Source organism: Schistocerca cancellata, chromosome 6 (genome assembly GCF_023864275.1).
Source record: "Schistocerca cancellata isolate TAMUIC-IGC-003103 chromosome 6, iqSchCanc2.1, whole genome shotgun sequence".
Taxonomy (NCBI): domain Eukaryota; kingdom Metazoa; phylum Arthropoda; class Insecta; order Orthoptera; family Acrididae; genus Schistocerca; species Schistocerca cancellata.
The window spans coordinates 605,496,024-605,523,651 of record NC_064631.1 but is presented as its reverse complement, the minus strand read 5'-3'; the positions used below and the strand labels follow the sequence as shown (position 1 = coordinate 605,523,651).

Genomic DNA, 27,628 nt, shown 5'->3' with positions numbered 1-27,628 from the left:
CGATGAATTTCATTAGCGAATGCACATTCATCTTCAGAGGAAAAAAAAGAAACAGATCACCTTGAATGACTAGAGATAGGACATTCTTATTCACAGCACATGTACGTTAGTATGCTCTGCAGAAAAGATCAGCACTTGAACCATTGCAGCCCGCGAGTTCAAAGTCAACATCGATATCGTGGCGCACCATCACCAACCAGTAAAATGTGTCTGCAGCTCCCTTTGCAACTATAAACAGAAGGCAGTGGATCTGTGTGACTAGAGCAGACATATGCGCTAACTGTACCATCCATTCAGTGAGTTTGAAAGAGGGTGCATTATTGGCATCAGAGAGTGTGATGCATCCCTCCAGGAAATTGCTGCTCGTATGGGATGAAGTGTTTCGGTAGTGCAAAGGGCATGTGTAGAATGGTTCACGGAAGGCTACAGAACATCAAGAGATGGTTCATGTCACTTCACCCAGGCCAACCCCTGAGAAGATTGAAACCTCATCCAAATGGCATTGCAGGACAGGTCTGTGTCCTCCTCAGATCTGGATCAACAATGGAACAGCGTAACACACCACACATTATCAGGATTGACAGTCCATCGCCATTTATCACACACAGGTTATGTGTGCGTCATCCACTTCTTTGCCTACCTTTGACATATGTGCAGAAACATGCTAAACGGCAATGGTGTATGGAACAATGTCACTGGGGACAGGAATGGCATCAGGAAGTTTTTTTAGACGAATCCAGGTTCTGTTTGTTTGAATAGGATGGCCACATTCACACAAGTGCCAATTCAAGGTCTTATTGTGTGGGGTGCTACTGGGTACAACCACAAATCACAAATGGTTTGTTTCCAGAGCACTGTGACCAGTGTGACCTACCTAAATGACATCCTGCAGCACATAGCCATAACCTTTCTGCACAAAAACCCAGATGCCATTTTCAGCAAGACAATGCATGATCACATAATGTTGCATGAACACATGCCTTTTTGGTGTCACAGGATGTCAGCCTTTTGCCCTGGCCCCCAGATCACCATACTTGTCACCAACTGGAAATGTGTGGGATATGGTGAAATGATGGGTGCAGTGCTCTACCCCAAGGCCAATGATCACAGATGAACTTTTGAACCACATGAATGCAACATGGATGTATACACAACAGAATGCCATTTACGTCTTATACTTGTTGATTCCATCACGGATGGAACAAGTTATCAGGGCCCATGGCAGATCCTGTGCCTGCTAGGCAACGGGACACATGCTGAACCGAGGTGACTGAATGCTAATTATTTCTGCAGAACATACCACTGTACATATCCTTTGAATATGAAAGTCCTATGTCTAGACGTTCGAGGTATTCTGTTCTTTCTTAACATGAGTGTATGTACTTTGGTTGTGCCTAACTCCTTGAAGAGATACCTACTTGATGACCAAAGTGAATATTTAATATATTAATCTTACAGCTCACTTTTGTGCAATACTTTCTTTCTGTATTAAGTGGAAATATGCAAAATGTGTCAGGAGTTTGATCCATGCGTTTTCAAGGCTAGCAATTATACAAAGAGCAAAAGTAACTGAACATAAATTGTTAGAACAGCTCAGTAACATGATCCTTCCACTTGAAGTTTTCATCAATATGAGCATACAAAACTTTAGAGCACTCTACCCTGTTCATATGCTGCTTCATTTGTTGGTAAGACTTTATTTTTTGTAGGGAACTAAATATAGCGCAATTTCTCACAATTTTGAGGGAGGCATTTTTACAGACCCAGTTGTGATTCTTTGTAAAACATCTTTCACAAACCCTTCTGCTGCTTTCTCTCTAATGGGATTTACTATAATACTAGTATCATCTGCAAAAAGTATCAATTCTGCTTGATGAATGTTAAGTGGAATGTCTTTCACATAAATAAGGAAATAGAAGAGGACTCAAAACTGAACACTATGGGTCTCCCTTTGTGGTTTCTCTCCAGTCACTAAAATTTTCTATTCTTCCAACACTGTCTGAATTGTTAAGCACAGTTTTGTGCAATGTGTTTGCTCAGTATGGTTCAAACTCATTACTTATGTGTAAAGCCATCAATTCCCTCAAACATAAATTTTTCTAAGAGAGTAATGTGATCTATGCTTTCAAACACATTGGAAAGATAAAAAAATGCCAACTGTGATACTATATTATTTACCACTTGTGAAGTTTGGTGAGCGTGTACATAGTGCTGTCAGACAAGCAATCCTTACGAAATGCCAAGTGAGATATGGTATGTACATTGTTTCCACTTAAATGTGAAAGTACTCAAGTATATTAGTTTTTTGAACATTTTGGAAAAAGATGCCATTACAGAAATTCAATAATTATTATTTTTGTGTTTCTTGTCACCTTTCTTATAAATAGTTTTATCAAGAGCATAATGTGATGTATGGAAAAATTCCCCATGCCAGTGATGCATTATATATATCACTATGGATATTACTTATTATGTTAGAACAATTTTCCTGAATTTTGTTTGAAATTTCATCAACTCCATATGAGCTTGCATTTTTTTAGAATTTTTTATAATTCTATCAATTTCAGTGAAGGATACTGATGCTACTTCTTGTTGCCTACGTTTTATGAAATGGCATTTTAATATATTCTCTTGCTTCTTCAACTGAACTACTTTTGCTCCTACATTTAGGAAGTGCTTGTTAAAAATATTTGCAACTTGTGAATTATCAGTCACAACAATGTCATGTAGTTTCACTGTTGTGGTATCATGTATAGTGGTTGTCCTGTCTCCAGTTTCAACACCCCACAGTTTCATTCTTATTATCCACATTATTACTTTCTGTCAGGACACACTTATTTCTGGACATTTTAATGACTTTCGATAAAATATTACAGTATTTTTAGTAGAATGCAAGCAATGTCAGATCCTGGATTATTTTGGCCGTTTTATAGGGTAGTCAGAAACAGTCTGAAAAGATTGTAAGAACATTGCAGGGTAGGTATGGCTGAGAAATAATTTTAAGTAAAAAAATCCTAGACTTGTGACATTTCCAAGTTAATTAGGTTTGATGTTAGCCAATCATGCCACAGAACGTGCAAATTCAAGCAGCCTGCCAGACTCAAATGGCACCAGTGGTTCTCATTATATAAATAATAGTCCTCATCCTTTCACTCACGTTTTCAGGAAAGCTACTTTCAAATATTGACATTCCATGTCAGCTCATCTAGGCCATCCCACTCAACCATCTCAGATTTTACTGAAATTTTGTGTGAAGATTTGCACATCTCCACAATTAATGCTGCTAAAGTTTGATGTTTTTCGCAACAATACCAGACAAGAAATAGTCATTTGTTTGACTCCATCCATGCATTCGCACAGAGCAAGCATGAATTTCTGGCAAATTTGAGCTGTCATATCTCAGGCAATATTCTGTTGAAAAAATGTAATTTGGCAATCTTTTACAATTTTTTTGTTCTCTTAAGACTAATAATGAAAACCGATATTCAGCAAGCAAATTTTAGGCCAAATTGCCCAAAAAAGTGTCAAAGTTTGGCTTATATCTCAGGAATTAAAGGTATGACAAAGGTGAAACCTGGCCTATACTAACCTAACAACACAAGGTTCTCAAATATAAAGTTTCATTTATGTACCACTTTCCAATATTGAATAAATCCAGTGCAAACTTAAACATTTTGTAGAAAGGTCAAAAATGTGGCATTTTAACCTGATTTTGCAAAAAAAAAAATTTTATTAAACTCTCCAAACTGGACTCATTAGAAAGATCATGGTTTGAACCACAAATCAAAGTGTATTTGATTATCCATTACAGGCTAACAATGCTAGACACTCAGAATCAAAGTTGGGTGCGAAAATCACAGCACAACAGCAATATAAAATTTGACTCTATATCTCATATAGTAAATGCCTTCTGATCACAAAACTTAATACGCAATATATTGGTAGCATAATGACATGGAAAACAGAATTTCATTCACCTAGTATTTTGCAAAAAACTACAAATTCATCAAAAAGATGATTTTTGTGAACTGGTGAAAATTGGGTGAATCTGACACTCCTTTTATAACTACCATTTTCTACTAAAGCTTCAAAAACCAGTTTCAATTGAAACAACGTGTTTTAAGGACATCCCACCCCTCCAGAACAGTGGGTTTAATTTATTTTTGACAATGGCTACACTGCAACTCACATTGAGGCAAAGTTACAAGAAAAAATGCACTGCAAATTAAGTCTTAACTTTGGCTTATTATAACTCATTGATTAAAAGGCATGATAAAGACAAAACTTTGGACACAACAATGTACCGACATTTCCCACTGTAAAAAAATATCATTCACATACTGCTTTCCAAATTTCTACAAAATCAATTGAAACTTGATTTCCGTAAAAATTACAAAAATAGATCACATTCAACTTGCTTTTTGAGAATTTGATTTCCATAATCAATTTCAAACTAATCGTAGTTGAAAAGAGTATTTTTTAAGCATTCAGAAAAGCGTGTTCGATTTTCCAATGGGCACCAACAATACCTGAAAATGATGAGCAAATATGGGGGATTAGACCACAGCAACAGGCTACATTGCATCAACCTATTGTCTGTGTTTAATTGCATGTTGTTTCTATTTTCAAATGGAGAAGTAATAGCACATGATATTGTGTTGGTCCAAGGTGACACTGTAACTATCCGTTCCAGAACATGATGTGGCAACCCCATCACCAAAGGGTCACGCAATACCAGCCGTGAGTTGATTTCCTCAGCCTGTTTCCCACACCCGTAATTTTGTTTCTTAATTTATGTTCCAAAGCCTTGTGGTAGTACCTGTCTCCTTACAATGCCATTTGCTATTATCTCTCATAAATGGAAAGCAAGTAATATCAATTTTGGTTTTAAACTTCTCAATATTGCAGCTTACATTTTTCGAAACTTTTGAGGCACTTTCTGCAGTACATTTTCTGGAAATTGATGCTGTCGGTGGGATGACGATATTGAAGGCAAAGAGACCATGGAAATGAGGTGGGGTTCTGGTAACCAACAAGCTTTCTGTCTTTCAAGCCAATAAAAGGAAAAATCTGGGCCTTGAAGATGCATAAATTTCGTCAGAGTATCATTCTGTTCCACTGATATGTCAATAATGTTGCCAACACTCAATTCATCATCATACATACAAGCAATGTAATGGCCACGTAATATCATTTTCGCATCCAACTTTGATTCACATTATCTAGCATTGTTAGCCAGTATTGGATAACCAAATATACTTTGTTTTGTGGTTCAAACCATGGTCTTCCTAATGAATCCAGTTTGGAGAATTATTAGAACACTGGTTTTTACAAAATTAGGTCAAAAATACTGTGTTTTTGGCCTTTTTACAAATCTTAAACTTTGCACTTAATAAATTCAGTATTGGAAAGAGGTACACAAATGAAACTTTATATCAGAGTGTCTCCTGTTATTAGGTGACAACATATCAAGTACCACATTCGTCATGCCTGTAGTCCCTGAGATATACCAGCCAAACTTTTGACACTTCTTAGCACACCATACTTTTCGGGTGATTTTGCCTAAAATTTTCTGGATGAATATCACTTGTAAAATTATTTTTATTATTATTCTTGAGGCAGTACATAAAGTTGTACAACATGGCAAATTTCATTTCTTTCAACAAAATTTCGTACGAGATGTAACAGCTCAAATACACCAGAAATTCATGCTTGCTCTGCGCAGTATTGCGTACAAAGTCAAACAAATTACTATCTAGGCCAGTATTACTGTCACGAATATTAAACTTTAACAATGTTTGTTTGGGATGTGTGCAAATGTTCACATAAAATTTCATAAAACTGCGTGATGGTTGAGCAGGAAAATGCTCCAAAATTAGGCGATTGTATGTGGACTGACCCTATGGCATACACAATTTCACATTAGCATCTTTTTCTACACATGCCTCATCCCAAACTATGTCTTAACTTATTGTTAAAACACTTAACCCTGTTCTCATTATTAACCCTCACAGTTTTGTACTAACATGCCTCAGGGATCTAAGGTGCTAAATTGTTTATTAACTGCGCATAATGATCAGACAGTCCATTAACAATTCAGTATACATTAATTTTTTCTGCCAGTGCACTGTTTATAAAAAACAAATTATCAATCAGGGTCCTGCTACCTTGCTGTGAGCAAGTTGGAAAATTTACTGCTGAACCCAGACTGAAGCAACCAAATGATGATTCCATTTAATTTTTTGTATCACAATCTTCTAGGAATTCTAAATTGAAATCTTCACTAAGTACTAACAGTTTCTTCTTGCCCAACAAGTAACTAAATAAAGCATCTTTTCTCATAAACAGCTGAAAATTGCTAGTGGGGAACTGCTACAATTACAAGGGACGTATTCTGCAGTAACAACTTCTAAGCACATGCTCCTAGGTGCTGCTATACATAGAAACAGCTTGTTTCAAATTATTATTATTATTATTATTATTATTATTATTATTATTTTTTTTTTTTACTTCGTGTTTAACTTTTACACATGTTGCAAATCCTTTTTTCTGGTTAACTCTACACGAAAATGTTCCTGGTATATAATACCCAATATTTAACTTATCTTTCCCCATGGTGCGTTCAGAAAAGAACACAAAAATCAACAATTTCAGAATTTTCCACTCATCTAAAAATTCCAGACGCTCATCTGTCTCACTATTTCAAGCCCCTATGTCCTGATGAAACAAGCTAATTTCACTTTTCTTGAAACCAATACATTTTTCTTTCAAGACAATCTGAGTTACCTGAATAACTCAAAAAATGTGCCCCGACTCCTGTGCTAATACACTGATTAATGACCAACAAAAAAGTATAAATACTTCACTATAATTTAAATATATATATATATATGTAATTGACATACCTATCATGATGAGATGTTGACAATGACTTGTAAGAAAAACTGCAATTTGTGATTCCAGTATTTCATTTGCTTCTTCTACAATGGCTGCGAACAAAGGTTAAGTAATAAATCACACCTCACAATGACTGCAACAGAAATTACACGTGTAATCTAAAACTCCAAACAAAACTACCATGACAAAACGATCTGCATCAATCAGTTGCTGTATTTTTACTCTAAAATGAGAATGAAGTTCAATAAATATGTTAATGAATTGCAAATTATTTGTTTCACATTTGCTAGTAACATGATTACAGTACAGGAGACACATCAAAAGTACAATGTAATTTCGTAGTATACAGTCCTACGCTTTATGAGAGGTATCAGCATTTTAATAAGAATTTGCTCAATAAAGATGAACAATCAATTATATCCTGCATAAACTATAATTTTGTCCTACATAAAACTCCCCCTAATTGAATGTTTGTGGAATCTCTTGGCTTTTCATTAGTTTTACAAATTTTCAACCACCATTTATTGTGAGGGAGGGCATCTGGGCATTCAAAATTTTACAAACTTTGAGCATGGAGCACAATATTACAAGTAATACTAAAGTCTGATTCTGTCTGTACATGTGCAGATAGATGGATGTGTGTGTGTGTGTGTGTGTGTGTGTGTGTGTGTGTGTGTGTGTGTGTGTGTGTGTGTGTGTGTGCGCACGCGCGATTGTATACCTGTCCTTTTTCCCCCCTAAGGTAAGTCTTTCTGCTCCCGGGATTGGAATGACTCCTTACCCTCTCCCTTAAAACCCACATCTTTTCGTCTTTCCCTCTCCTTCCCTCTTCCCGATGAAGCAACCATGGGTTGCGAAAGCTTTAATTTTCTGTGTGTGTTTGTGTTTGTTTGTGTGTGTGTCTATCAACATACCAACGCTTTCGTTTGGTAAGTTACATCATCTTTGTTTCTAGATATATTTTTCCCACATGGGGGCACGGTGTAACACTGTGCCAAGATGTGATGGCCGTGCACCAAGGCATGTTTAGCCACAGAGTGATCCTCATTACTAACAAACACTGTCTGCCGGTGTCAGTTCATGCGAATGGACAGTTTGTTGCTGGTCATTCCCACATAGAAGGCTTCACAGTGTAGGCATGTCAGTTGGTAAATCACGTCAGTGCTTTCACACGTGGCTCTGACTTTGATTGTGTACACCTTTCAGGTTACAAGACTGGAGTAGGTGGTGGTGGGAGGGTGCATGGGACATGTCTTACACCGGGGGGCAGTTACAAGGGTAGGAGCCAGATGGTAGGGAAGGTGGTTTGGGGATTTCATAAAGATGAACCAAGAGGTTACGAAGGTTAGGTGGAAGGCGGAAAGACACTCTTGCTGGAGTGGCGAGGATTTCATGAAGGATGGATCTCATTTCAAGGTAGGATTTGAGGAAGTCGTATCCCTGCTGGAGAGCCACATACAGAGTCTGATCCAGTCCCGGAAAGTATCCTGTCACAAGTGGGGCACTTTTGGGGTTCTTCTGCGGGAGGTTCCGGGTTTGAGGGGATGAGGAAGTGGCTCTAGCTATTTGCTTCTGTACCAGTTCGGGAGGGTAGTTGCATGATGCGAAAGCTGTTTTCAGGTTATTGGTGTAATGGTTCAGGGATTCAGGACTGGAGCAGATTCATATGCCACGAAGACCTAATCTGCCAGATTACGCTCCCATATTTTATTTAGTCAGGCTTGTCTCACATTTGGCCTTACCCCTAAGGCCTCACACTTAAAGTTCCCATCTCTGGCTGTATCCCTTCTTTCCATACTTCCCTATACCAGTTCCAAACTGAATAATCCATAGGCCTCACCCGCCTAATCCTTCACCTACACATTAACCCAGCCAATGAACACACCCGTCAACTCCTATCCCTAATAAAAGTCCTCAATCTTTCCTCTCCCACATCCACACCGGCTGTTCAGAGCATCCTCCTACAGGTCAACCACAAATTAGAACAGCATGCCACCCTCCACCTCAAAAAACTATCCAATCTCCTGGTTTCCCACCTCCGGAACGGCAACTCACTTACCCTTCACAACCTTTCCAACAAACCTCAACCTCCTCTCATTGCACACAGGCCAAGTCTCTCCCATCTAATCAATCTCCTACTTCCAGCTCCACTCCCCCCAAAACCTCAAAATTCTAATCAACACAATCTGGAACCACAACACCCCAATTCAGTAGTTAACCTTTCCTCCAAACCTCTCACCCAATCCGAAACCTCTATCCTATCCAAAGGCCTCACCTTCAGCCCTACGCCCAGATTCAACCAAACAGCCCTCGTCAAAGGTTTACTGTCCTACACTCGTACGCTCTGCTGGAAATATAACTTTGCCACGAAGAAAAATAATCCTAATCCTACTCCTAATGATCCAACTCCCGAAGACACTATTCAAATTGAAACCTGCCTGGAACAGTTCCGCCCTCCGTCACAGCGGGACCCACCTCCTCTTCCTCAAAATCACCCTCTCCAAACCTTCCAGAAATTTCTCACTTCCAGCCTTGCCTATCAATCCTTCTTGAAAAACCTTAATCCTACTCCCAACATCGCAACTGCTGAAGCCCAGGCTATCCGTGATCTGAAGGCTGACCGATCCATCGTCATTCTTCTGGCTGACAAGGGTTCCACGACCGTGGTACTTGATCGTCGGGAGTATGTGGCTGAGGATCTGCGTCAGCTTTCAGACAACACTACAAACAAGGTTTGCCCAGGTAATCCCATTCCTGATGTCCAGGCGGAGCTTCAAGGAATCCTCAGAACCCTAGGCCCCTACCAAACTTTTCACCTGACTCCATCAACCTCTTGACCCCACCGACACCCCGCACCCCTACCTTCTACCTACTTCCTAAAATTCACAAACCCAAACATCCCGGGCACCCCATTGTAGCTGGTTACCAGACCCCCACAGAACGTATCTCTGCCTATGTAGATCAACATCTTCAACCAATTACATGCAGTCTCCCATCCTTCATCAAAGACACCAACCACTTTCTTGAACGCCTGGAATCCTTACCCAATCTGTTAAACCGCTGGGAACCATCCTTGTAACCATTGATGCCACTTCCTTATACACAAATATTCCGCACGTCAAGGGCCTCACTGCGATGGAGCACTTCCTTTCACGCCGATCACCTGCTACCCTATCTAAAACCTCATTCCTCATTACCTTAGCCAGCTTCATCCTAACCCACAACTTCTTCACTTTTGAAGGCCAGACATACCAACAATTAAAGGGAACAGATATGGGTACCAGGATGGCCCCCTCGCACGCCAACCTATTTAAGGGTCTCTTAGAGGAAGCCTTCTTGGTTACCCAAGCCTGCCAACACAAAGTTTGGTATAGATTTATTGATGACATCTTCATGATTTGGGCTCACAGTAAAGAACTCCAGAATTCTCTCTCCAACCTCAACTCCTTTGGTTCCATCAGAATCACCTGGTCCTACTCCAAATCTCATGCCACTTTCCTCGATGTTGACCTCCATCTGTCCAATGGCCAGCTTCACACATCTGTCCACATCAAACCCACTAACAGGCAACAGTACCTCCATTTTGACAGCTGCCACCCATTCCATATCAAACGGTCGCTTCCCTACAGCTTAGGTCTTTGTGCCAAATGAATCTGCTCCAGTCCTGAATCCCTGAACCATTACACCAATAACCTGAAAACAGCTTTCGCATCCTGCAACTACCCTCCCGAACTGGTACAGAAGCAAATAACCAGAGCCACTTCCTCATCTCCTCAAACCCGGAACCTCCCACAGAAGAACCCCAAAAGTGCCCCACTTGTGACAGGATACTTTCCGGGACTGGATCAGACTCTGAACGTGGCTCTCCAGCAGGGATACGACTTCCTCAAATCCTGCCCTGAAATGAGGTCCATCCTTCATGAAATCCTCCCCACTCTACCAAGAGTGTCTTTCCACCTTCCAGCTAACCTTCGTAACCTCTTGGTTCATCCCTATGAAATCCCCAAACCACCTTCCCTACCCTCTGGCTCCTACCCTTGTAACCGCCCCCGGTGTAAGACCTGTCCCATGCACCCTCCCACCACCACCTACTCCAGTCCTGTAACCCGAAAAATGTACATGATCAAAGGCAGAGCCACATGTGAAAGCATCCACATGATTTACCAACTGACATGCCTACACTGTGACGCTTTCTATGTGGGAATTACCAGCAACAAACTGTCCAGTCACATGAACGGACACAGACAGACAGTGTTTGTTGGTAATGAGGATCACTCTGCCTGAACATGCCTTGGTGCATGGCCAACACATCTTGGCACAGTGTTACACTGTCCGGGTTATCTGGATACTTCCCACTGAAACCAACCTATCAGAACTCCGGAGATGGGAACTTGCCCTTCAATATATTCTTTCTTCCCGTTACCCACCAGGCCTCAACCTCCGCTAATTTCAAGTTGCTGCCGCTCGTACCTCACCTGTCATTCAACATCATCTTTGCCTCTGTACTTCCGCCTCGACTGACATCTCTGCCCAACCTCTTTGCATTTACATGTGTCTACCTGTGTCTGTATATGTGCAGATGGATATGTGTGTCTGTGCGAGTGTATACCTGTCCTTTTTGCCCCCTAAGGTAAGTCTTTCCACTCCCGGGATTGGAATGACTCCTTACCCTCTCCCGTAAAACCCACATCCTTTCGTCTTTCCCTCTCCTTCCCTCTTCCCGATGAAGCAACGTTGGGTTGCGAAAGCTTGATATTTGTGTGTGTGTGTGTGTGTGTGTGTGTTTGTCTGCTTTTTATTGTCTCTATCAACATACCAACGCTTTCGTTTGTTAAGTTACAGCTTCAAGATGATGTAACTTACCAAACGAAAATGTTGGTTATGTTGATAGACACACAAATAAACACAAACACACACAGAAAATTCAAGCTTTCGCAACCCAAGGTTGCTTCATCAGCAAAGAGGGAAGGAGAGGGAAAGACGAAAGGATGTGGGTTTTAAGGGAGAGGGTAAGGAGTCATTCCAATCCCGGGAGCAGAAAGACTTACCTTAGGGGGAAAAAAGGACAGGTATACACTCGCGCGCGCGCGCGCCCGCACACACACACACACACACACACACACACACACACACACACACACACACACACATCCATCCGCACATAAAGAGCCACAGGCAGACATTTGTAAAGACAAAGAGTTTTGGCAGAGATGTCAGTCGAGGTGGAAGTACAGAGGCAAAGATGTTGTTGAATGACAGGTGAGGTATGAGCGGCGGAAACTTGAAATTAGCGGAGGTTGAGGCCATGTGGGTAACGGGAAGAGAGGATATACTCCGGAGATGGGAACTTGCCCTTCAGTATATCCTCTCTTCCCGTTACCCACCAGGCCTCAACCTCCGCTAATTTCAAGTTGCCGTCGCTCATACCTCACCTGTCATTCAACAACATGCTTGCCTCTGCACCTCTGCCTCCACTGACATCTCTGCCCAAACTCTTTGCCTTTACAAATGTCTGCTTGTGTCTGTATATGTGTGGATGGATGTGTGTGTGCGCGCGCGCGCAAATGTATACCTGTCCTCTTTTTCCCCCTAAGATAAGTCTTTCCGCTCCCGGGATTGGAATGACTCCTTACCCTCTCCCTTAAAACCCACATCCTTTCGTCTTTCCCTCTCTCCTGATGAAGCAACCGTGGGTTGCGAAAGCTTGAATTTTGTGTGTGTTTGTGTGTGTGTGTGTGTGTGTGTGTGTGTGTGTGTCTATCAACATGCCAACACTTTCGTTTGGTAAGTTACATCATCTTATATATCAACATGCCAACGCTTTCGTTTGGTAAGTTACATCATGAGGGCAAGTCAAATATGGCACTCTTTATCTTCTGACACATTTATGTTAGAATAATGGAGATATTTTGATTACTGTGTGAAAAAAATGCACACAACCAGTTGCATACAAACATTACCACCTGGCAACAATCTCTGGCCAGAACTTACTTTCATGAGATACAGATTATAGAAGAGTTGATAGCAACAATTAAAATAGAACATGACTCTCCTAAAATTTGGAACATCAGGTTCCTTCATTAGGGAGATAGAACAAGTTGACTGCAGAGATTAGAAAGTGCATTTCCCTATATGATGTGACTGAAAATTCAATTGATACTCCTTCCGTAAACTGCACCTGCGGCATATGCAGGTTTCACAAAACCAGCTAATATATCGTATATAAGATGACTTCTAGTCTTCTTTTGTGTCTCAGTAGTATCGTATGTATCATATAAATGTCACTTTCAAAACCTAGACCCTACAAATCACATCAAAATTAAACCATCTTTTCATGTTAATTGTATCTGTGCTTTGGATAATTTCAACAGTATTATCCTCATAAAAAAAACCTCTGAATTTACGAATGCAATATTTACATTTTGCAGTAAATCGCCATTTGCGAGTTACTGTTACTGTCATGTACATTGTAACTGTCATAAAGTGTTACATTTAGATTTCCCTTTCAACAGGAGATTACATTGTCTGCATTTATCATTAGTTTCCTCTATTGTAGAGTTTGTTGACGATCATAACTTCAGGGAGGGACAATGATCCAGGTACTTTAAGAGAATTTGCAAATTTTATTACAGAATTTTCTCTTATCCTAACAGAAATATCTTTGTTGGATGTACATCACTTTAGTTTTTAGAGGAAATTGGTATTCTTTGTACCACAACAGACTCCAAAATTAAAAGCATTATACTTGGTTTGAAGTTATTTATTATTCTGTAACACATTACACCAGCCACAAAGCAGCACCACTGTGGATGTTATGCACAGAATGAGTTATTTGTTATCCCTCTGTGTGCTGATACGTGATCGGAAGCTGTAGTATTTTGGAACAGCTGCTGATAAACATGTACCACAGATACCAAAGGTACTCCCAGCACTAACCTGTCCTGTTGAACTTGTTTCCTCTACAGAATTTAATACTGTGAATATAATAGAGGGAAACATTCCACATGGGAAAAATATACAGAATTTAATACTGTTATTCACTTACTATGCGTGCTGTGTCAATGGTAGGTATAGTGGCTCTACAGATAAATCGAGCTTTTACACTCATCACTTAACCATCAACTTCATGATACTGTCCTCAAGTGAAACTGAAACCAAACTGTTGAGATATACTTCAACTGTCAGAAACCTACTGTATACCATGTTAAGAGAAGGCTAATTCAAAAGAGTGAGTGTCTCTTAATCACTGTGAGTTCAAACGTAAGGTGGATAATGGGATCCTTCAGGGAATGACAGCAATGAAAGGGAAGAATTATGTAATGCCTTCAGTGCGTATGTCCGGAGACCTCATCCAACATCTTTAATAGGGTAGTCTGGCAGCTACTGGGCAACAGTGTGAAACCACACATATTGCCTGTCCTCTATGATGCAAGGTCATATTTCTTCTCTATGGTGCAAGATCATATTTCTATCATTCCATCAACTGTCAGAGATAACTGCGAACACCAACCTCCCTCACCGAGTTTTAACGGAACTCACAATCTGCAGCACTGTTCTCAGAATTGATTGAGGTCCCCTGGGTCGGAGTCCAGTGGAAGGTTTGAACTAGAGACTTCTAATGTTCTGTGACAAGCTAGGATCCTGCTATAGGGGCTGGGTACACCTACACATCAAATGATGCGACCCAGATTACTCTGATAGTTGACAGCGTGTGGAGTGCATTCAAGGGCTATTTAGATAGGCAACTTTTGATCGGATCAGCTTTAGAGACCAGGAACTATTAGTGTAAAATCTGAAGAAATGCCACCTTCCACCTCCTTTTTTTTTTTTTTTTTTTTTTTTTTACAGACAAAAGTATTAAAAACCAAGTGATCAACTACCGTAGTATTTGCAACAACATGCCAGTGTTCGAAGTGTCCCTAAAAAGCAGTGAGCGCACATAATACTAAGTAAACTGAAATTTGTGGCAATCAGATTTTTGGGGTAAATCTGAACTTGTACTGAAATAATAGGCTAATGGGAAATAGAGGTGGTATATTTCTTACAGTTCACAAGAAAATTGAATCCACAGAGATAAAAATTGAAACAAAAGACAGAAGTGGGTGCTTTGGTAGTGCTAGTGTTAGTGCAATCATCCATTTATTTCATTGACCACCCTTTGCTAGTCTGTCACAGTACCATCTGTCAACAGAAATCTGTCTGTCTCCTCCTATGGACTCCTTACAGTTGCACCACAGCCTGTCGATTCTCATTTTATTGTCAGGTTGGAGCTTAATCTCGGCTGAAATTCTTGTTAGTTGTATCTTTCCAACTGCCTAACAAACTCACTCAGAATGAAGCAGACTAAAAGCTCAGTGTATGTTAAGTATCTTTCCATGTAAATAATATACCTGTAAATCCTAGTTACAGAACGAACTAAAGGTAATGTACTTGCCAATTTCATCACAACTTTCTCTCCAATATTTAAAATATAATAGCCTTCCAGCATTTTGTCACCTTTTTCCCCCATAAGTACAAAGTTAAGCCTTCACCATCACTTGATGTTTTATCAAGTACAGATAGATTGCCAGCAAAGTCATTGTTAATTGGACAGATAAAAAAAATCTACTCACCAAATGGCAGCAGAACACACACATAAAAGAAGGTTATAATTTAGGCAAACTTCGGAGCCAGTGTATTGCTTCCAAAGTAAAAGTGTTTCTTTCTAACAGACTAAAGAAGCAGAAATTTATTTCAAAACTTGAAAAATGCACTGCTTAGATGCCACATCGAGTCACTTTTAACCTGCGAAAACCAGTTGTGCTTGCAGTTAATGCATCAGTAATTGGACTAGGGGTAGTTTTATCTCACAAGGTTGGAAAAACTGAATGCCCTACAACAAGCCCCACAGTCAGCTGGAAAATGAAGCTTTAGCCATCATACAATATGTCACCAAATACCTGCATTGTAGAAATTTCTCTCTCTTGACTGATCATAAGCCACTGGCTGCTCTTCTTATCCAATAAAAGATGTGCCTGATCGTACTGCACAGAAGCTGCAATGATGATCATCACTTCGTTCCAACTAACAGTCTTCATCGCTCTAAAGCACAACAAGTAAACATGGACACGCTGTCTCACTTACCTATGGGAAGTGTTCTGGAATTTGATTTAACAGAGGCTTCTTGTCTTCAAACTGATCAATTTCATTCACAAGCGCTGTAAGTTTCTCCCATCGATTGTCAACGGATTGCACTAGCACTAGCACTACCAAAGCACCCACTTCTGTCTTTTGTTTCGAAGTTATGCCTCAAACAATTGTTTCAGACAATGGTCCGCAGTTTTCTTTGTTGGTGTTTCAGCAATTTTGTCTACAAAATGGAACTGAATATATACGTGCAATGCTGTCCTCTCCACAATTGAAAGGTGAAGCCAGGCGATTTGTTCACACTTTCAAGACTCAACGTCCAAATTTCATAGTTTACACTTGAGGGAAAACACGTTGCTTGTCGTTTCTGACCACCTATTGCACTATGCCCGCTCAGGATGCTTCCCGCAACGCACTGCTGCAACCCTTTTAACCCCTCAGTTTCCAATGGTAACTTCGCCATGTACCAAACTAAATTCTGCTCTCATGATTTTTGTAATCCTGCCAAAGATTTTGCCATGTACCTGCCATTCACGTAAAGGGATCAGCAACCTCTCGGACACTGAAGCATCACAGGTTTGGATACAAACACGGTGTTGGCTCCCTAAACTGTGTCGACGACTGCAACAGAAAGGAGGACAGGGGACACCAGACGTCCTCCATGAAAGGGACCTATTTCCTCCACCGTGTCACACGTGCAGAACTGGATCTGCATGAATGCCTCCACGCTTTGACTATATAGGGTGGTGCACGCCGAAAAGTCGGCAGTTCACTCCACCAGAGTTCTGGGCCAATTCTTGCACAGGCTCTTAGCAGTCCATCAGTCATAACCCAGACAGAGTCAACCGCAGTGAGAGACCTACAATTTTCTGGCTATATCCAAAAGATGTACCTTTCGGCCAATTACACCGACCGCTCAACCTCCGTTGTTAGGGATTGTCACTGGCATAGTCTTCATGTCCCACTACGTTTATTAACTGTGTATTACTTGTGTATACCTGTTAAGTGTTTAAGAAGTTGTTACTTTTTTTCGAGAAGAGTTTTCTTTTGTTATTAAATCTCTCTACGTGATCGTAATAAACCCTCGTTCTTGCTTACCTGTGTCTTATTATTTCTTACTGAGCATCTCCCCATGAGAGATACAGCAGATTTTCATTTTGAAGAAATGCTGCCCTGCAATCCAAACTTCTGCCCCCACATAGCCTTTGCCAGTGCCTAATGTTCGATGCACAGGCAGACCCCTACCGTGGAGGTCAACCACTGCTGTCTACATAGCCACTTCCACAGCATCTGTCGTCAATCACAGTGACATCAGTCACCGACACTGAGCCTGTGTCAGTCATATAGCCTTTGGGGTCCTCGACAGTGCCAATGCTGCACCCACCTGTGCCACTGTGGGGTTGGGTTGTTTGGGTGGAGGAGACCAAATAGCAAGGTCATCGCTCTTACTGGATTAGGGAAGGATGGGAAGGAAAGTCGGTTGTGCCCTTTCAAAGGAACCATCCCGGCATTTGCCTGGAGTGATATGGGAAAATCACGACAAACCTAAATCAGGATGGCCGGACGCAGGATTGAAATGTTGTCCTCACGAATGCGAGCACGGTGTGCTAATCACTGCACCGCCTCGCTCAGTCCTCCTCCCGTTTTTTGACAATTGTTTATAAGACAAATGTTGGGACACAGATCGGTTGGTGTCAAATGCCACTTTGTCAAAGCCAACTTTTGTCAGCAGTGCCACAGACAGACCTCTCTCACACTACCATGTGCATCCACACTATGTGATGATGATATGCAATTATGTGGGGAAGGACTGCACTATTGAAGGTGTCTTCATTAATCGTACGTGGGGTGCCACTCCCATCTTTGTAGGACATAAACCTCCCACCAGCTTGCCACCCCTAGCCCCACTCTCTGTAGCGCTCGCCATCTCCAACAGGTGGTGCCACGAACGCCATCAGAGGATGTCATCTTTGCATTCCATTATTCCAACAACAATGTTTTGAAGAAGCTGCATGCCAAGCTCTCCCCAGATCTCTTAACACTTACAGTGAGAATACACTGATATAGCACAACACTTAATCTCAACTGCTAGCCGGGAATGGTATCTTATAACTGCTAGCAAGTAAACCAGTTTGTACAATGAACAGTTCTCAAATTGAACTATCACAACACTACTGAAGGACTCGTGGCATTACCAAAGTTTTATATTTCTCACGCTTAACTTTTACATACTGTATTCAGGGTGTGTACGCAGGCAAGGACGGGTAAAAATAAATAAATTAGTATTTCCCAGTTAAAAATACACTTTCTCCCAGGTGAAAATGTTTTCCCCAAGTGAAAGTGCATTTTTTTTTCATTTTAAGTGACAATATATTTTTCCTCAGAACGGGTAAAATTTATCAATCCTTTGAATGGTAAAGGTTTCATACACCAGCATAGAACTCCCCGGCACTTTAGGAAACAAAACCCAGCAGAAAACAATGTGTTTTGGGAAGATCTTTAATGCGCAGCAACACGTACACTGCATATTTTCATATTACGCAGGTATAAAAACCAATTCCATCAAATATAGCAAGGTAGCTTCCAAAGTTCCTCTGAAATCTATATACTGCGCTATGTGATACACTTCTGTCTACCAATCGTAGCTCATGTCGTGTGATCTCTCTGGCCAATGGCAGCAGATACGGAGAGCACAGGATGTGTAATGTAGTCAGCAAATGGCAACATCACTAAAACAATTAAAAATTCCTGGAATTCTAAAAAATTTATGGTTTTTTCCCAGATGAAACAATTCCAACATTTTTCCTGGGACCTGTACACCCACTGTAATCAAATGTGCTAATATTTTACTCATTTTGCAGATATTTGATATGTTAAGCTACCTCATAAACTAAAGACACAACAAATTTAACTGTACAAGAATAACAGGACCTTAATTTTATTCACCGCTGTGTCAAGCAAATTACATATACTCATTTTTATCTAAAAGATAGGCGTCAACTGTTGGCCTCATCCATATGGCACTTACCTATTTTACATTCCAGTCTCTTCAGCAGAGGCTGAAACTGGGCAGCTGCAGCTGTAGTTATGCCAACAATGTCTGAATTCAAGAGTAGCTCATAATCTTCCACTGCTTTAAACTCCTCAAATTTCTTCGATTTCGAAATAACATCTGACGCTAATTGCTGTAATTCTTCCAACAGTCTACATTTCAGTGTTGAAACCCACTGCCTATACAGAGACCATCGAGCTGCTGAGTCTATGGCCCACAGATCTGACAAATTATGCAATGGGTCCAGTTTCTCATTCAACTTTTGATCTGCCAGCAGACTGTTCTGAAAATATTTCAACTTAACTGTAAGTCTTCTCAACTCTTCCTCATATTTCTGCACTGAATTGAACACACCTTCTTCACTTGATTTTTCCCTTATATCTCTTATGGTCTCTCTTAATACATCAATAGCTTCTTGTGAGGCCTTGAAATCCAAAGCAAAATTTATAAGCTCAACTGACTTTTTCAGATCCACTTCTAGGCCTAAGTCGTCATCAGTTTCATCAGACAGTGAAATGTCACACGTTATGTTGTTGCTTCTGACACTGACAGTTTCTTCCAAGGAATCAATATAAGCTGGTGTTTCTGTCTCATTAGCTGAGGTAGTAGAGATCCCTTCTTCTAGCCATTTAAGGAATAATGAATTGTCTACTTGATTAATATTGTTTTTGAATGAGTTAACATGTACTTCTGACATACACGACTCAAGTGATGTGATGGACAAAATACCACAATTGCTATCTATAGCATTTATATCACTCTCCAGTTTCTTAAATGAGGAAACAACAGCTGATAAACTATTTCTCAAGTGACAGAATACGTGATAGTTGGGAAGACGTCTTTGAATCAATTTTTGTTTTTCTGTAAGGTTTAATTGGGTAACCTGTTCATTCATGGTTTTCCCTCCAATGCGAACTATATTTGAAGTAAACTTCAAGAAGCCTTCCATTAACTGATCAAGGGTACGATCTCGAAGACAAATAACCAGTATTGGTGCTTTCTTGGACTTCCATGCTTGACTGTTCTCAAGAAATGTTTTCATTATTTTAAGACTTAAAAACTTTTTGCCGGTTCCAGGTGGTCCTTGAATGAGAACAAATTTCTCTGTCAGAGCTGTTCGAAATGCGCTGTATTGAGACTCATCTAGTTGAAGTTGAGATGCCTTTGGCCAAGATTCACTGTCTGTGGCAACAACATCTTTTCCATCGATTTTCAGTAGTTTGGATCTCCCATTCTGTGCATCCCACAGATATTCTGGAGGCATTCTCTGGTTCACAACATCGATAATGTACTGTGGCATTGGAAATTCATTTACTTGCATTTTCTGCAAGGCCTTAAGTGTATGGAAATAAGGCTTAAAGTTTAACTTCAATTCTATCATCACATAAGGACGGCTATACATTTCATTATTTCTACTTTCTTCCATATCTATACAGCAAACAACTACGTATCCTTTTTTTAACATGAAATCGTAATTACACATCACAGTTGCAAATAATACATCTTTAAAATTATTATTTGAGAAACAGAGAAGAGAATCACTCCGCAGCATTCCACAACTGGTCAGTTTAGCCTTTTCCATATAATTATCAGGGTCAAAGCTCACTATATGGCCTATTTTACCTCCTACCATTGTCCACCGTGTGAAGTACACTTTCCTGTACAGTCTCAAATTTCTAAATCTTGGAGTTTTGCCTTTCCAAGGTCTGTTAATGTTTTCACGTAGTGGCCTTATCAAATCTTCTTTCAGAAGCCTAAAATGGACATCTAAGTAATGCTCTGCATTTGTATATGCTCCCTGCATTAAGATGGCTCGAAGGAATGGTTCTCGTTTGCTCGTAAGCTCACTTGTTGTTGGGAGAACACACAGTTCTCTGAAGTTAGTTGCAGAAAGTTCCTCAGCTAGGTTTATTTCTTTCCGCAGCCCTTTTCTCTCATCGTCTCCAGACAGTTTGATTTGGTTTTTCAAATCTACAAGGTTATTGAATATATCATCAGTGTAAGATGCTCCAAGATACTGAGCTGAAGTCTTAATGGCAGCATCAATTGTAGCCAACATCGCTAGCTCGCAACCAGTGTTTGGAATTAATTCCACTACAGTTGCATATAATTTTATTAAATTATAAATAAAAGTTCTTAGATGAAGTTTATCACTTTCATTTTGCTTTGGCGATAAACTAGACAGATATAATGACAGCTGCTCATGAAAGCCCAGTGAACAGGTCTCGGAAAGAACTGCAACTTTCTTGTCAGATAAATTAGTCTTGCATATGTTGGCAAGCAATTTCACTACCAACACCAACCAATCTGGTTTCAAGTTGTCTTTCAGCAGCTCATAAAATCCCGAGTGTTTATTTGCAAGAACTATAACTGCCTCTTCAGGATCTCCATCTACAAACTCAAGCAACCGACGATAACCAATGAAATATCTGGGTTCGGCACACTTCTGCCTCAAGTCGCAATTACCTACTTTGTTTTCATTGTATAATCCCTTGTTCAAATAACTGCCACTTTGACCCTGTCTTGTGTCTCCCACTACCGTTCTTGAACTGTGGCTACCATGACTTGCTAGACTCTCTGTACTACTATACATATTGTTCTGTGACTGACTGCTCTCAGTAAGCTCTGAACTGAGATCATTCTGACATCCACGAGCATCTCGTTCTGTCATTTTGTGATTACCTCTTTCACCTTCCTTCCCACGATTATTATTACCTCTGTGGTCAACACTTCTGCTTCTGCCACCATCCTTGCGATCAATGTGGCCGTGGTTGTAGCCAGTTCCCCTATTTTCGTTTGCCCTGCCACAATTGTGAGCACTTCTTCCTCCGTTATCTATACTACTTTCTGCATCAATTATTTCACAGTTCTCCTGTGTCTGGGAAGCCTCTTTACACTTTTGCTCGAAAAGGGAACTAATACGTTGTTGCCATTCATGGACAGAAATAACAGTCTTTGACACATCTGCACTTTGTTCTTTTACAAGGTCTTTTGACCTGATACCCTCATTCTGCTTGAGTATGTTGCCTGTCCCTGAAGAATGTGGCTGAATCACACTTATCTTGGTAGACTGTCCATTTTCTCCCACTAACTGTCCCCGAGATGAGCAGTTAAAATTTTCTTTTATAGATTTCTGGTAATCTTCCTTTTGTTTGTTGGCCGTCACAACAGAAGGGATTACACGTGCCATTGGAACTTCTGAGTGAAGTTCACTGAAAGTAGGTGCTGAAGGTGCAAAGTTTGCCGTCAATGACTTCCCTGTAACATTCTGAACTTTGGGAACTTGACTGTTTTGTGTTGAGCTTTGTGCTCCCACAAATTTAGCTGCAGGAAAAGGACGGGATAAAGTTTCATTGAACCTATCAGACGGACCTTTTGCAAGATGCTGACTGCTCTTTACAGGGATGTCACTAACTACTTTAGTTGCAGCGTCTCTGTTAAATGATGACATTGGCTCTTGCTGGTTGTGGACATGATGCACTCTTGCTTCTTCTGCCAGTTCTGACTGCAGTCTCTGGTAAGGATGGTTTAAGTCTGGCTCAAAAGACTGAGTTTTACCAGCTACTGGTTTATTTAGTCCTGTTCCTGTTCTTGTATTAGATATTGTATCTGCAACACTACTCTGTGCACTGTAGACAGTATTTCCTGATGTTCTGTTTGAAACAACGGAATGAGTTGTGTGTGGAAAAGCTGATCCAAATTGCCTACTGTAATTTACTTGTGTGCTACTGGAGACACTACATTGTGCAGTATGTCCACTATTTGAGCTGGGTCTTGTGTTGTTATTTCCCATTCTTGCAAACTGGTGCCAGAAATCTTAGTCAAACACCTGAAAAAGAAGGGAAAAAAATAATGCAAAGTTTAAAATGACAAACAAGGATTGTAGAAAATCATGAAACTTATTTTATAACAGGCTGCAACTTGGTGTAAAGAGCATAAAGGAATTGAGCATTTTCAAAAGAAACATGATAGAACATCTTGTCTCTGCAAGTTGGCATAATGTGAAAACACTTGGGCAATTTTATAGAACAAAAATAAATTAAAATTTGGAATGGTGTAAGACATTTCTTCAAGTAGAAACTAGCTTCCTGAGCACGGAAAAAAATAAGACCAACTGCAGTGCTGAAAATACAGAAGGGAGTGGACTGACTTAGTGGAAAATTGTGTATTCTGATATTGTGCATTTTGTGTAAGTATGACTTTAAACACAGCTTTTCAGTTTGTATAAATGTCTTAGTGCCGTACTGCAGTAAGACATACACATATAACATCTGCTTTTCTTACATCTGCAAAATTGTTATGTAAATTAATGCAGGCTATTAGTATTTATCATTATTACATATATCTTTTTTTCTCTTTTGATGTGCCTACGTTGTCTGGTTACTGTTGATTATCTGTAATCAGTATTACTCACAATTTTTTTTTTTTCTGTATGAATGTTGAATTTGTAAGAAATTTTGTTTATTCTATATAAAACTTGAAATGTGATGATGTGTCTAATATCATTGTAAAATATTATCCCTGGACAAAAATAATTGAAACTAAAATTTTACAACACTGTAGTCAGGAAACTTGCGATCTGGTTGTTACGTCTTAAATGCAAATTGAGGCTGTAATTCATAGGGTTAATAATAATAATAATAATAATAATAATAATAAGAGATTTAATCATAATTAACTTTCCCTGCTGGCACTCATGATTCTCTTTTTATTTATATGTTGCATGGTATGTTTCAGGAAATAATTCCAATTTTCAAGTGTGTATTCTGCGTGCTATGGCATAGGCATATGCCACTGAAGTTTGAGTGCTCAAAACTAATAGGCATTTGACTGTGTGAATCACAGCATTCTTTTAAGTAAAGTACAATATTATGGTGTCACTGGTAGTGCTGCAAAATGGTTCCAGTCATACCATACTAATAGAAAACAAAGGTGTCATTACGTAACACTTTAGCAGTAGGCAATCGGACATCATCTGACTGGGAAGAAATTACATGTGGTGTCCCCCCAGGTTCCATACGAAGTCCACTACTGTTTATTGTGTATATTAATGACCTGTCATCTATTACATTACCAGATGCCAAGTTTGTCTTATTTGCAGATGATACAAACATTGCAATAGATAGTAAATCAAATATAAATTTAGAAAGGGCAGCGAATCAAATTTTTACTGACATTAATAAGTGGTTCATAGCCATTAAACTTTGAAAAGACCCACTATATGCAGTTCAGAACTTCCAAGAGATTTCCTTCTGGCGTGTGTATAAAATATGATGACATGGAAACAGGAGAGGCTGAGAGTGAAAAATTCTTGGGATCACAACTTGATAATAAATTCAGTTGGGAGCAACATACTAACGAACTGCTAAAGTGCCTAAACAAGTCTGTGCTTGCAATGCAAATGATGTCAGACATAGGAGATATAAATATAGAAAAACTGGCATATTTTGCTTATTTTCACTCCATCATGTCATATGGTATCATATTTTGGGGTAACTCCACAGAGAAAAATTTTTTAGAGTACAGAAGCATATAATAAGAGTAATGAGTAGTGTAAATCCAAGAACATCACGTCGAAACCTATTCAAAGAATTGGGCATATTAACCACAGCTTCTCAGTATATTTATTCCTTTATGAAGTTTGTTGTAAATAATACATCTCTTTTTCTAACTAACTGTTTAGTACACAGTATCAATACTAGGAATAAGGACAATATACGTAAAGATTTAAAATCAATTACTCTTGCCCAGAAAGGAGTCCAGTATTCAGCAACGCATATTTTCAGTAAGTTACCAGCAACCATTAAGAGTTTAGTATCAGACAAGGCACAATTTAAAAGAATTTTTGGTGGCCAATTCCTTCTACTCCACCCATGAGTTTCTCAACAAGTGCAGTAGACCATTTTAATGAAAACTGATTATTCTTTAATTTTTGATGATACTTGGTTGTAACACGTAAGTAACTACCTACTGTGTGAATCATGGATGTATGGAATAAGTCTTAAGTCTGTAAATAGTGGAAGTTTAATTTTAAATCTTGTACATAATCTGACAGTTCTTAACTGAGGATCACTGAAATTAATAATTTACTTTCATTTTTGACAATGCTTGGTTGTAATAGCCAAGAAACTAGCAAATGTCTCAATGGTGGATTTAATGAAAGCAGATGTAAGTATTAAACCTGTAAATATTAGAAGTTTAAATTTAATTCATATACATAATTTTACTGTTTATTTACTGAGGATCATTAAAATTAATTAAACTTAAGTTTTTCTAATTACATTTTTGTAATGTGTTTATCTGACATGTTCCACACCCAGGAGGATTCACTCTTTTATGGGTCTATGGAATGAATAATTAATCTAATCTAATCTAATCATCCACCCCTAGAAGCAGCAGCGGCTGCTGTGTAAGAGCACATGAGCACGTGAACACCGAAACTTTTGATACTTTTTGCAGGTTTACTGGCTATTTTTCTTTGAATGCTGTTAAACATAATTTACATGCTGTAATCTGAAATATATGTCACTTAAATCTAAAATGCTTGCCACAGTGCTATCCCCCTAGACTCCACGAAACTTGGCATCAGAAGCATAAGCACACTGTCGGTAGTGACATTTTAAGGAACTTCTGCGCATGCACAACTGGCATGATTTAATTCCCTTATGGCTCAAATACATTTGGATCACATAAACAACGTGTATGGGTTATGGCGGCACAGCTAGACCTTACCACTCAATCACAAGTCTACGTCAATCCCACTAGATGGTACCACACTCCATTCACTTGGCCACTGGCATAAATCCCATTAGATGGTAGCACACTCGTCAAATATGCCAATTCACTCGAGAAATGGTGAAATTAAAGGGATTACGGAAGTGTCAGATTCCAGCTGTCTGCTTTGACCCATGACATCATCAATATGCAAAATGGGTATTCTAAGCTTCTCCAATATGGCACCTATGATGTCACTACATACACGCGGCAACAAACACGAAAATATGTATAAATAAGACAATAATCTCCATCCAAAAATTCAATCAAACTAACAGGACAACCGCGTGAATTGGGGGTTTTAGGGTGAGGACAAGCTAAAAAAAACCATGATCATAAAAGATAAAATGACGAACAAAAAGAAAAGAGAAAAAAATTACAATCCGCTACACCAACAAAAATCTGCAGGAATCGGATACTTCCCTTGACCTATATAGGCCTACCACAGGTGACGATACCAAAACACTAATACCTACAAATAAAACTACGAAAATTGAAATCAGATATTTCCCTTGACCTATATGGGTGATGATACCTAAACACCAACAGTTACAACTAGAACTACGAAAATTGGAATTGGTCATTTCCACTGACCCTGACCACAACTATTCATACCAAAAAAACCCAACACCTACAACTATGAAAAATAAAACCAAAACCAAAACATCAAAAATTCACAAATAAAACATCCCTACATAAATTAAAGCACATTCAGTAAACCATAAATACACTAAACATCATAACTCGAGAATAGACAAAATAAATAAATAAATAAATAAATATTACTTACCACCAACAACTTCTGGCACTGCAAACTAGGTCAGCCACACACACCCCCCTCTCCACCCCACCCCCCGCCTCACATGCACACAAATTAAACATCTTACCACACTACAAACAACAAACCAATAACACCAAACAACAACACCAAACACATAAACAAAAGAAAAAGAATTGATAACTCATTTAAAAAACTTCCAAACCTTACGTCTGGAATTACAAACACTGCCAACGACTTCACACATTCAACACCAAGGCTCAAATGAACCCAATACCACACACTGTACTCAGCACATACACACATCTTCAAAGGGCACCATGAAGCACAACAAGACGACATCTACAAACACAACCAACTCATAAACACCGTGACGTAATGACGTCACACACCATAACACCCTTACGGCACGGGTCAGAGCAGACGGATGGAATCAGATGCTTCTGTTGACCCAAATTAAATTGGACGTCAGTATATGTTATAGTTATACTGGCAGGAAAATCTATTCTGTGGGCTTCTGAATTACTTGTAGTATACTAAGTTTTGGATTTTATCATACAGTAATCCTTTTCTTTTGCTAACAGGAGAGTGCGCCAGTTTAGTTGGTTTCATTTACCTGTAATCAGGTGACTCTGTTGGTAGCCATTACTACCTGTTGGTAGCCATTACTACCTGAATTCAATCATTTCCAGAAATGACAGTCTGTGTTGTAGTTGCTTGGGTACTGTGTGGGTGACAGTACAGACAGGAAACAGTGAATCGGCTGTGATTGCACAATGCTATGATGAGCTGTTGTTATGAGCGGAGGCATTAATGGTGTTCAGGCAAGGATTAAGCAGGTATATGCTAGGGCTTATTATGTTCACTGCTATGCTAATCAATTTAATCTGGTCCTGCAAAAAGCTGTATCTATAAACAAATCTGCTAATTTATTTATTTATTTTTTTTTATTTTTATTATTTTTTATCGCCCGATCTCTCCAGCTTTTTTCTCCCAGTCGC

At 39.5% G+C, this 27,628-nt stretch overlaps 1 protein-coding gene across 1 annotated transcript in view; it reads right to left on the bottom strand.

Annotated features, from left to right (window-relative positions):
• Positions 1-22,883, bottom strand: part of LOC126088126 (NFX1-type zinc finger-containing protein 1-like) — a 231,358-nt gene extending 208,475 nt beyond the window's left edge. Inside the window, exons 1-2 of the mRNA XM_049906230.1 lie at positions 19,052-22,883; positions 6,906-6,989 (exon numbers count right to left, since the gene is read on the bottom strand). Of these exons, the coding sequence (XP_049762187.1) occupies positions 6,906-6,989; positions 19,052-22,868 (3,901 nt within the window). The 5' untranslated portion in view covers positions 22,869-22,883. The remainder of the gene's footprint in view (positions 1-6,905; positions 6,990-19,051) is intronic.
• Between the last annotated feature and the right edge of the window lie 4,745 nt (positions 22,884-27,628).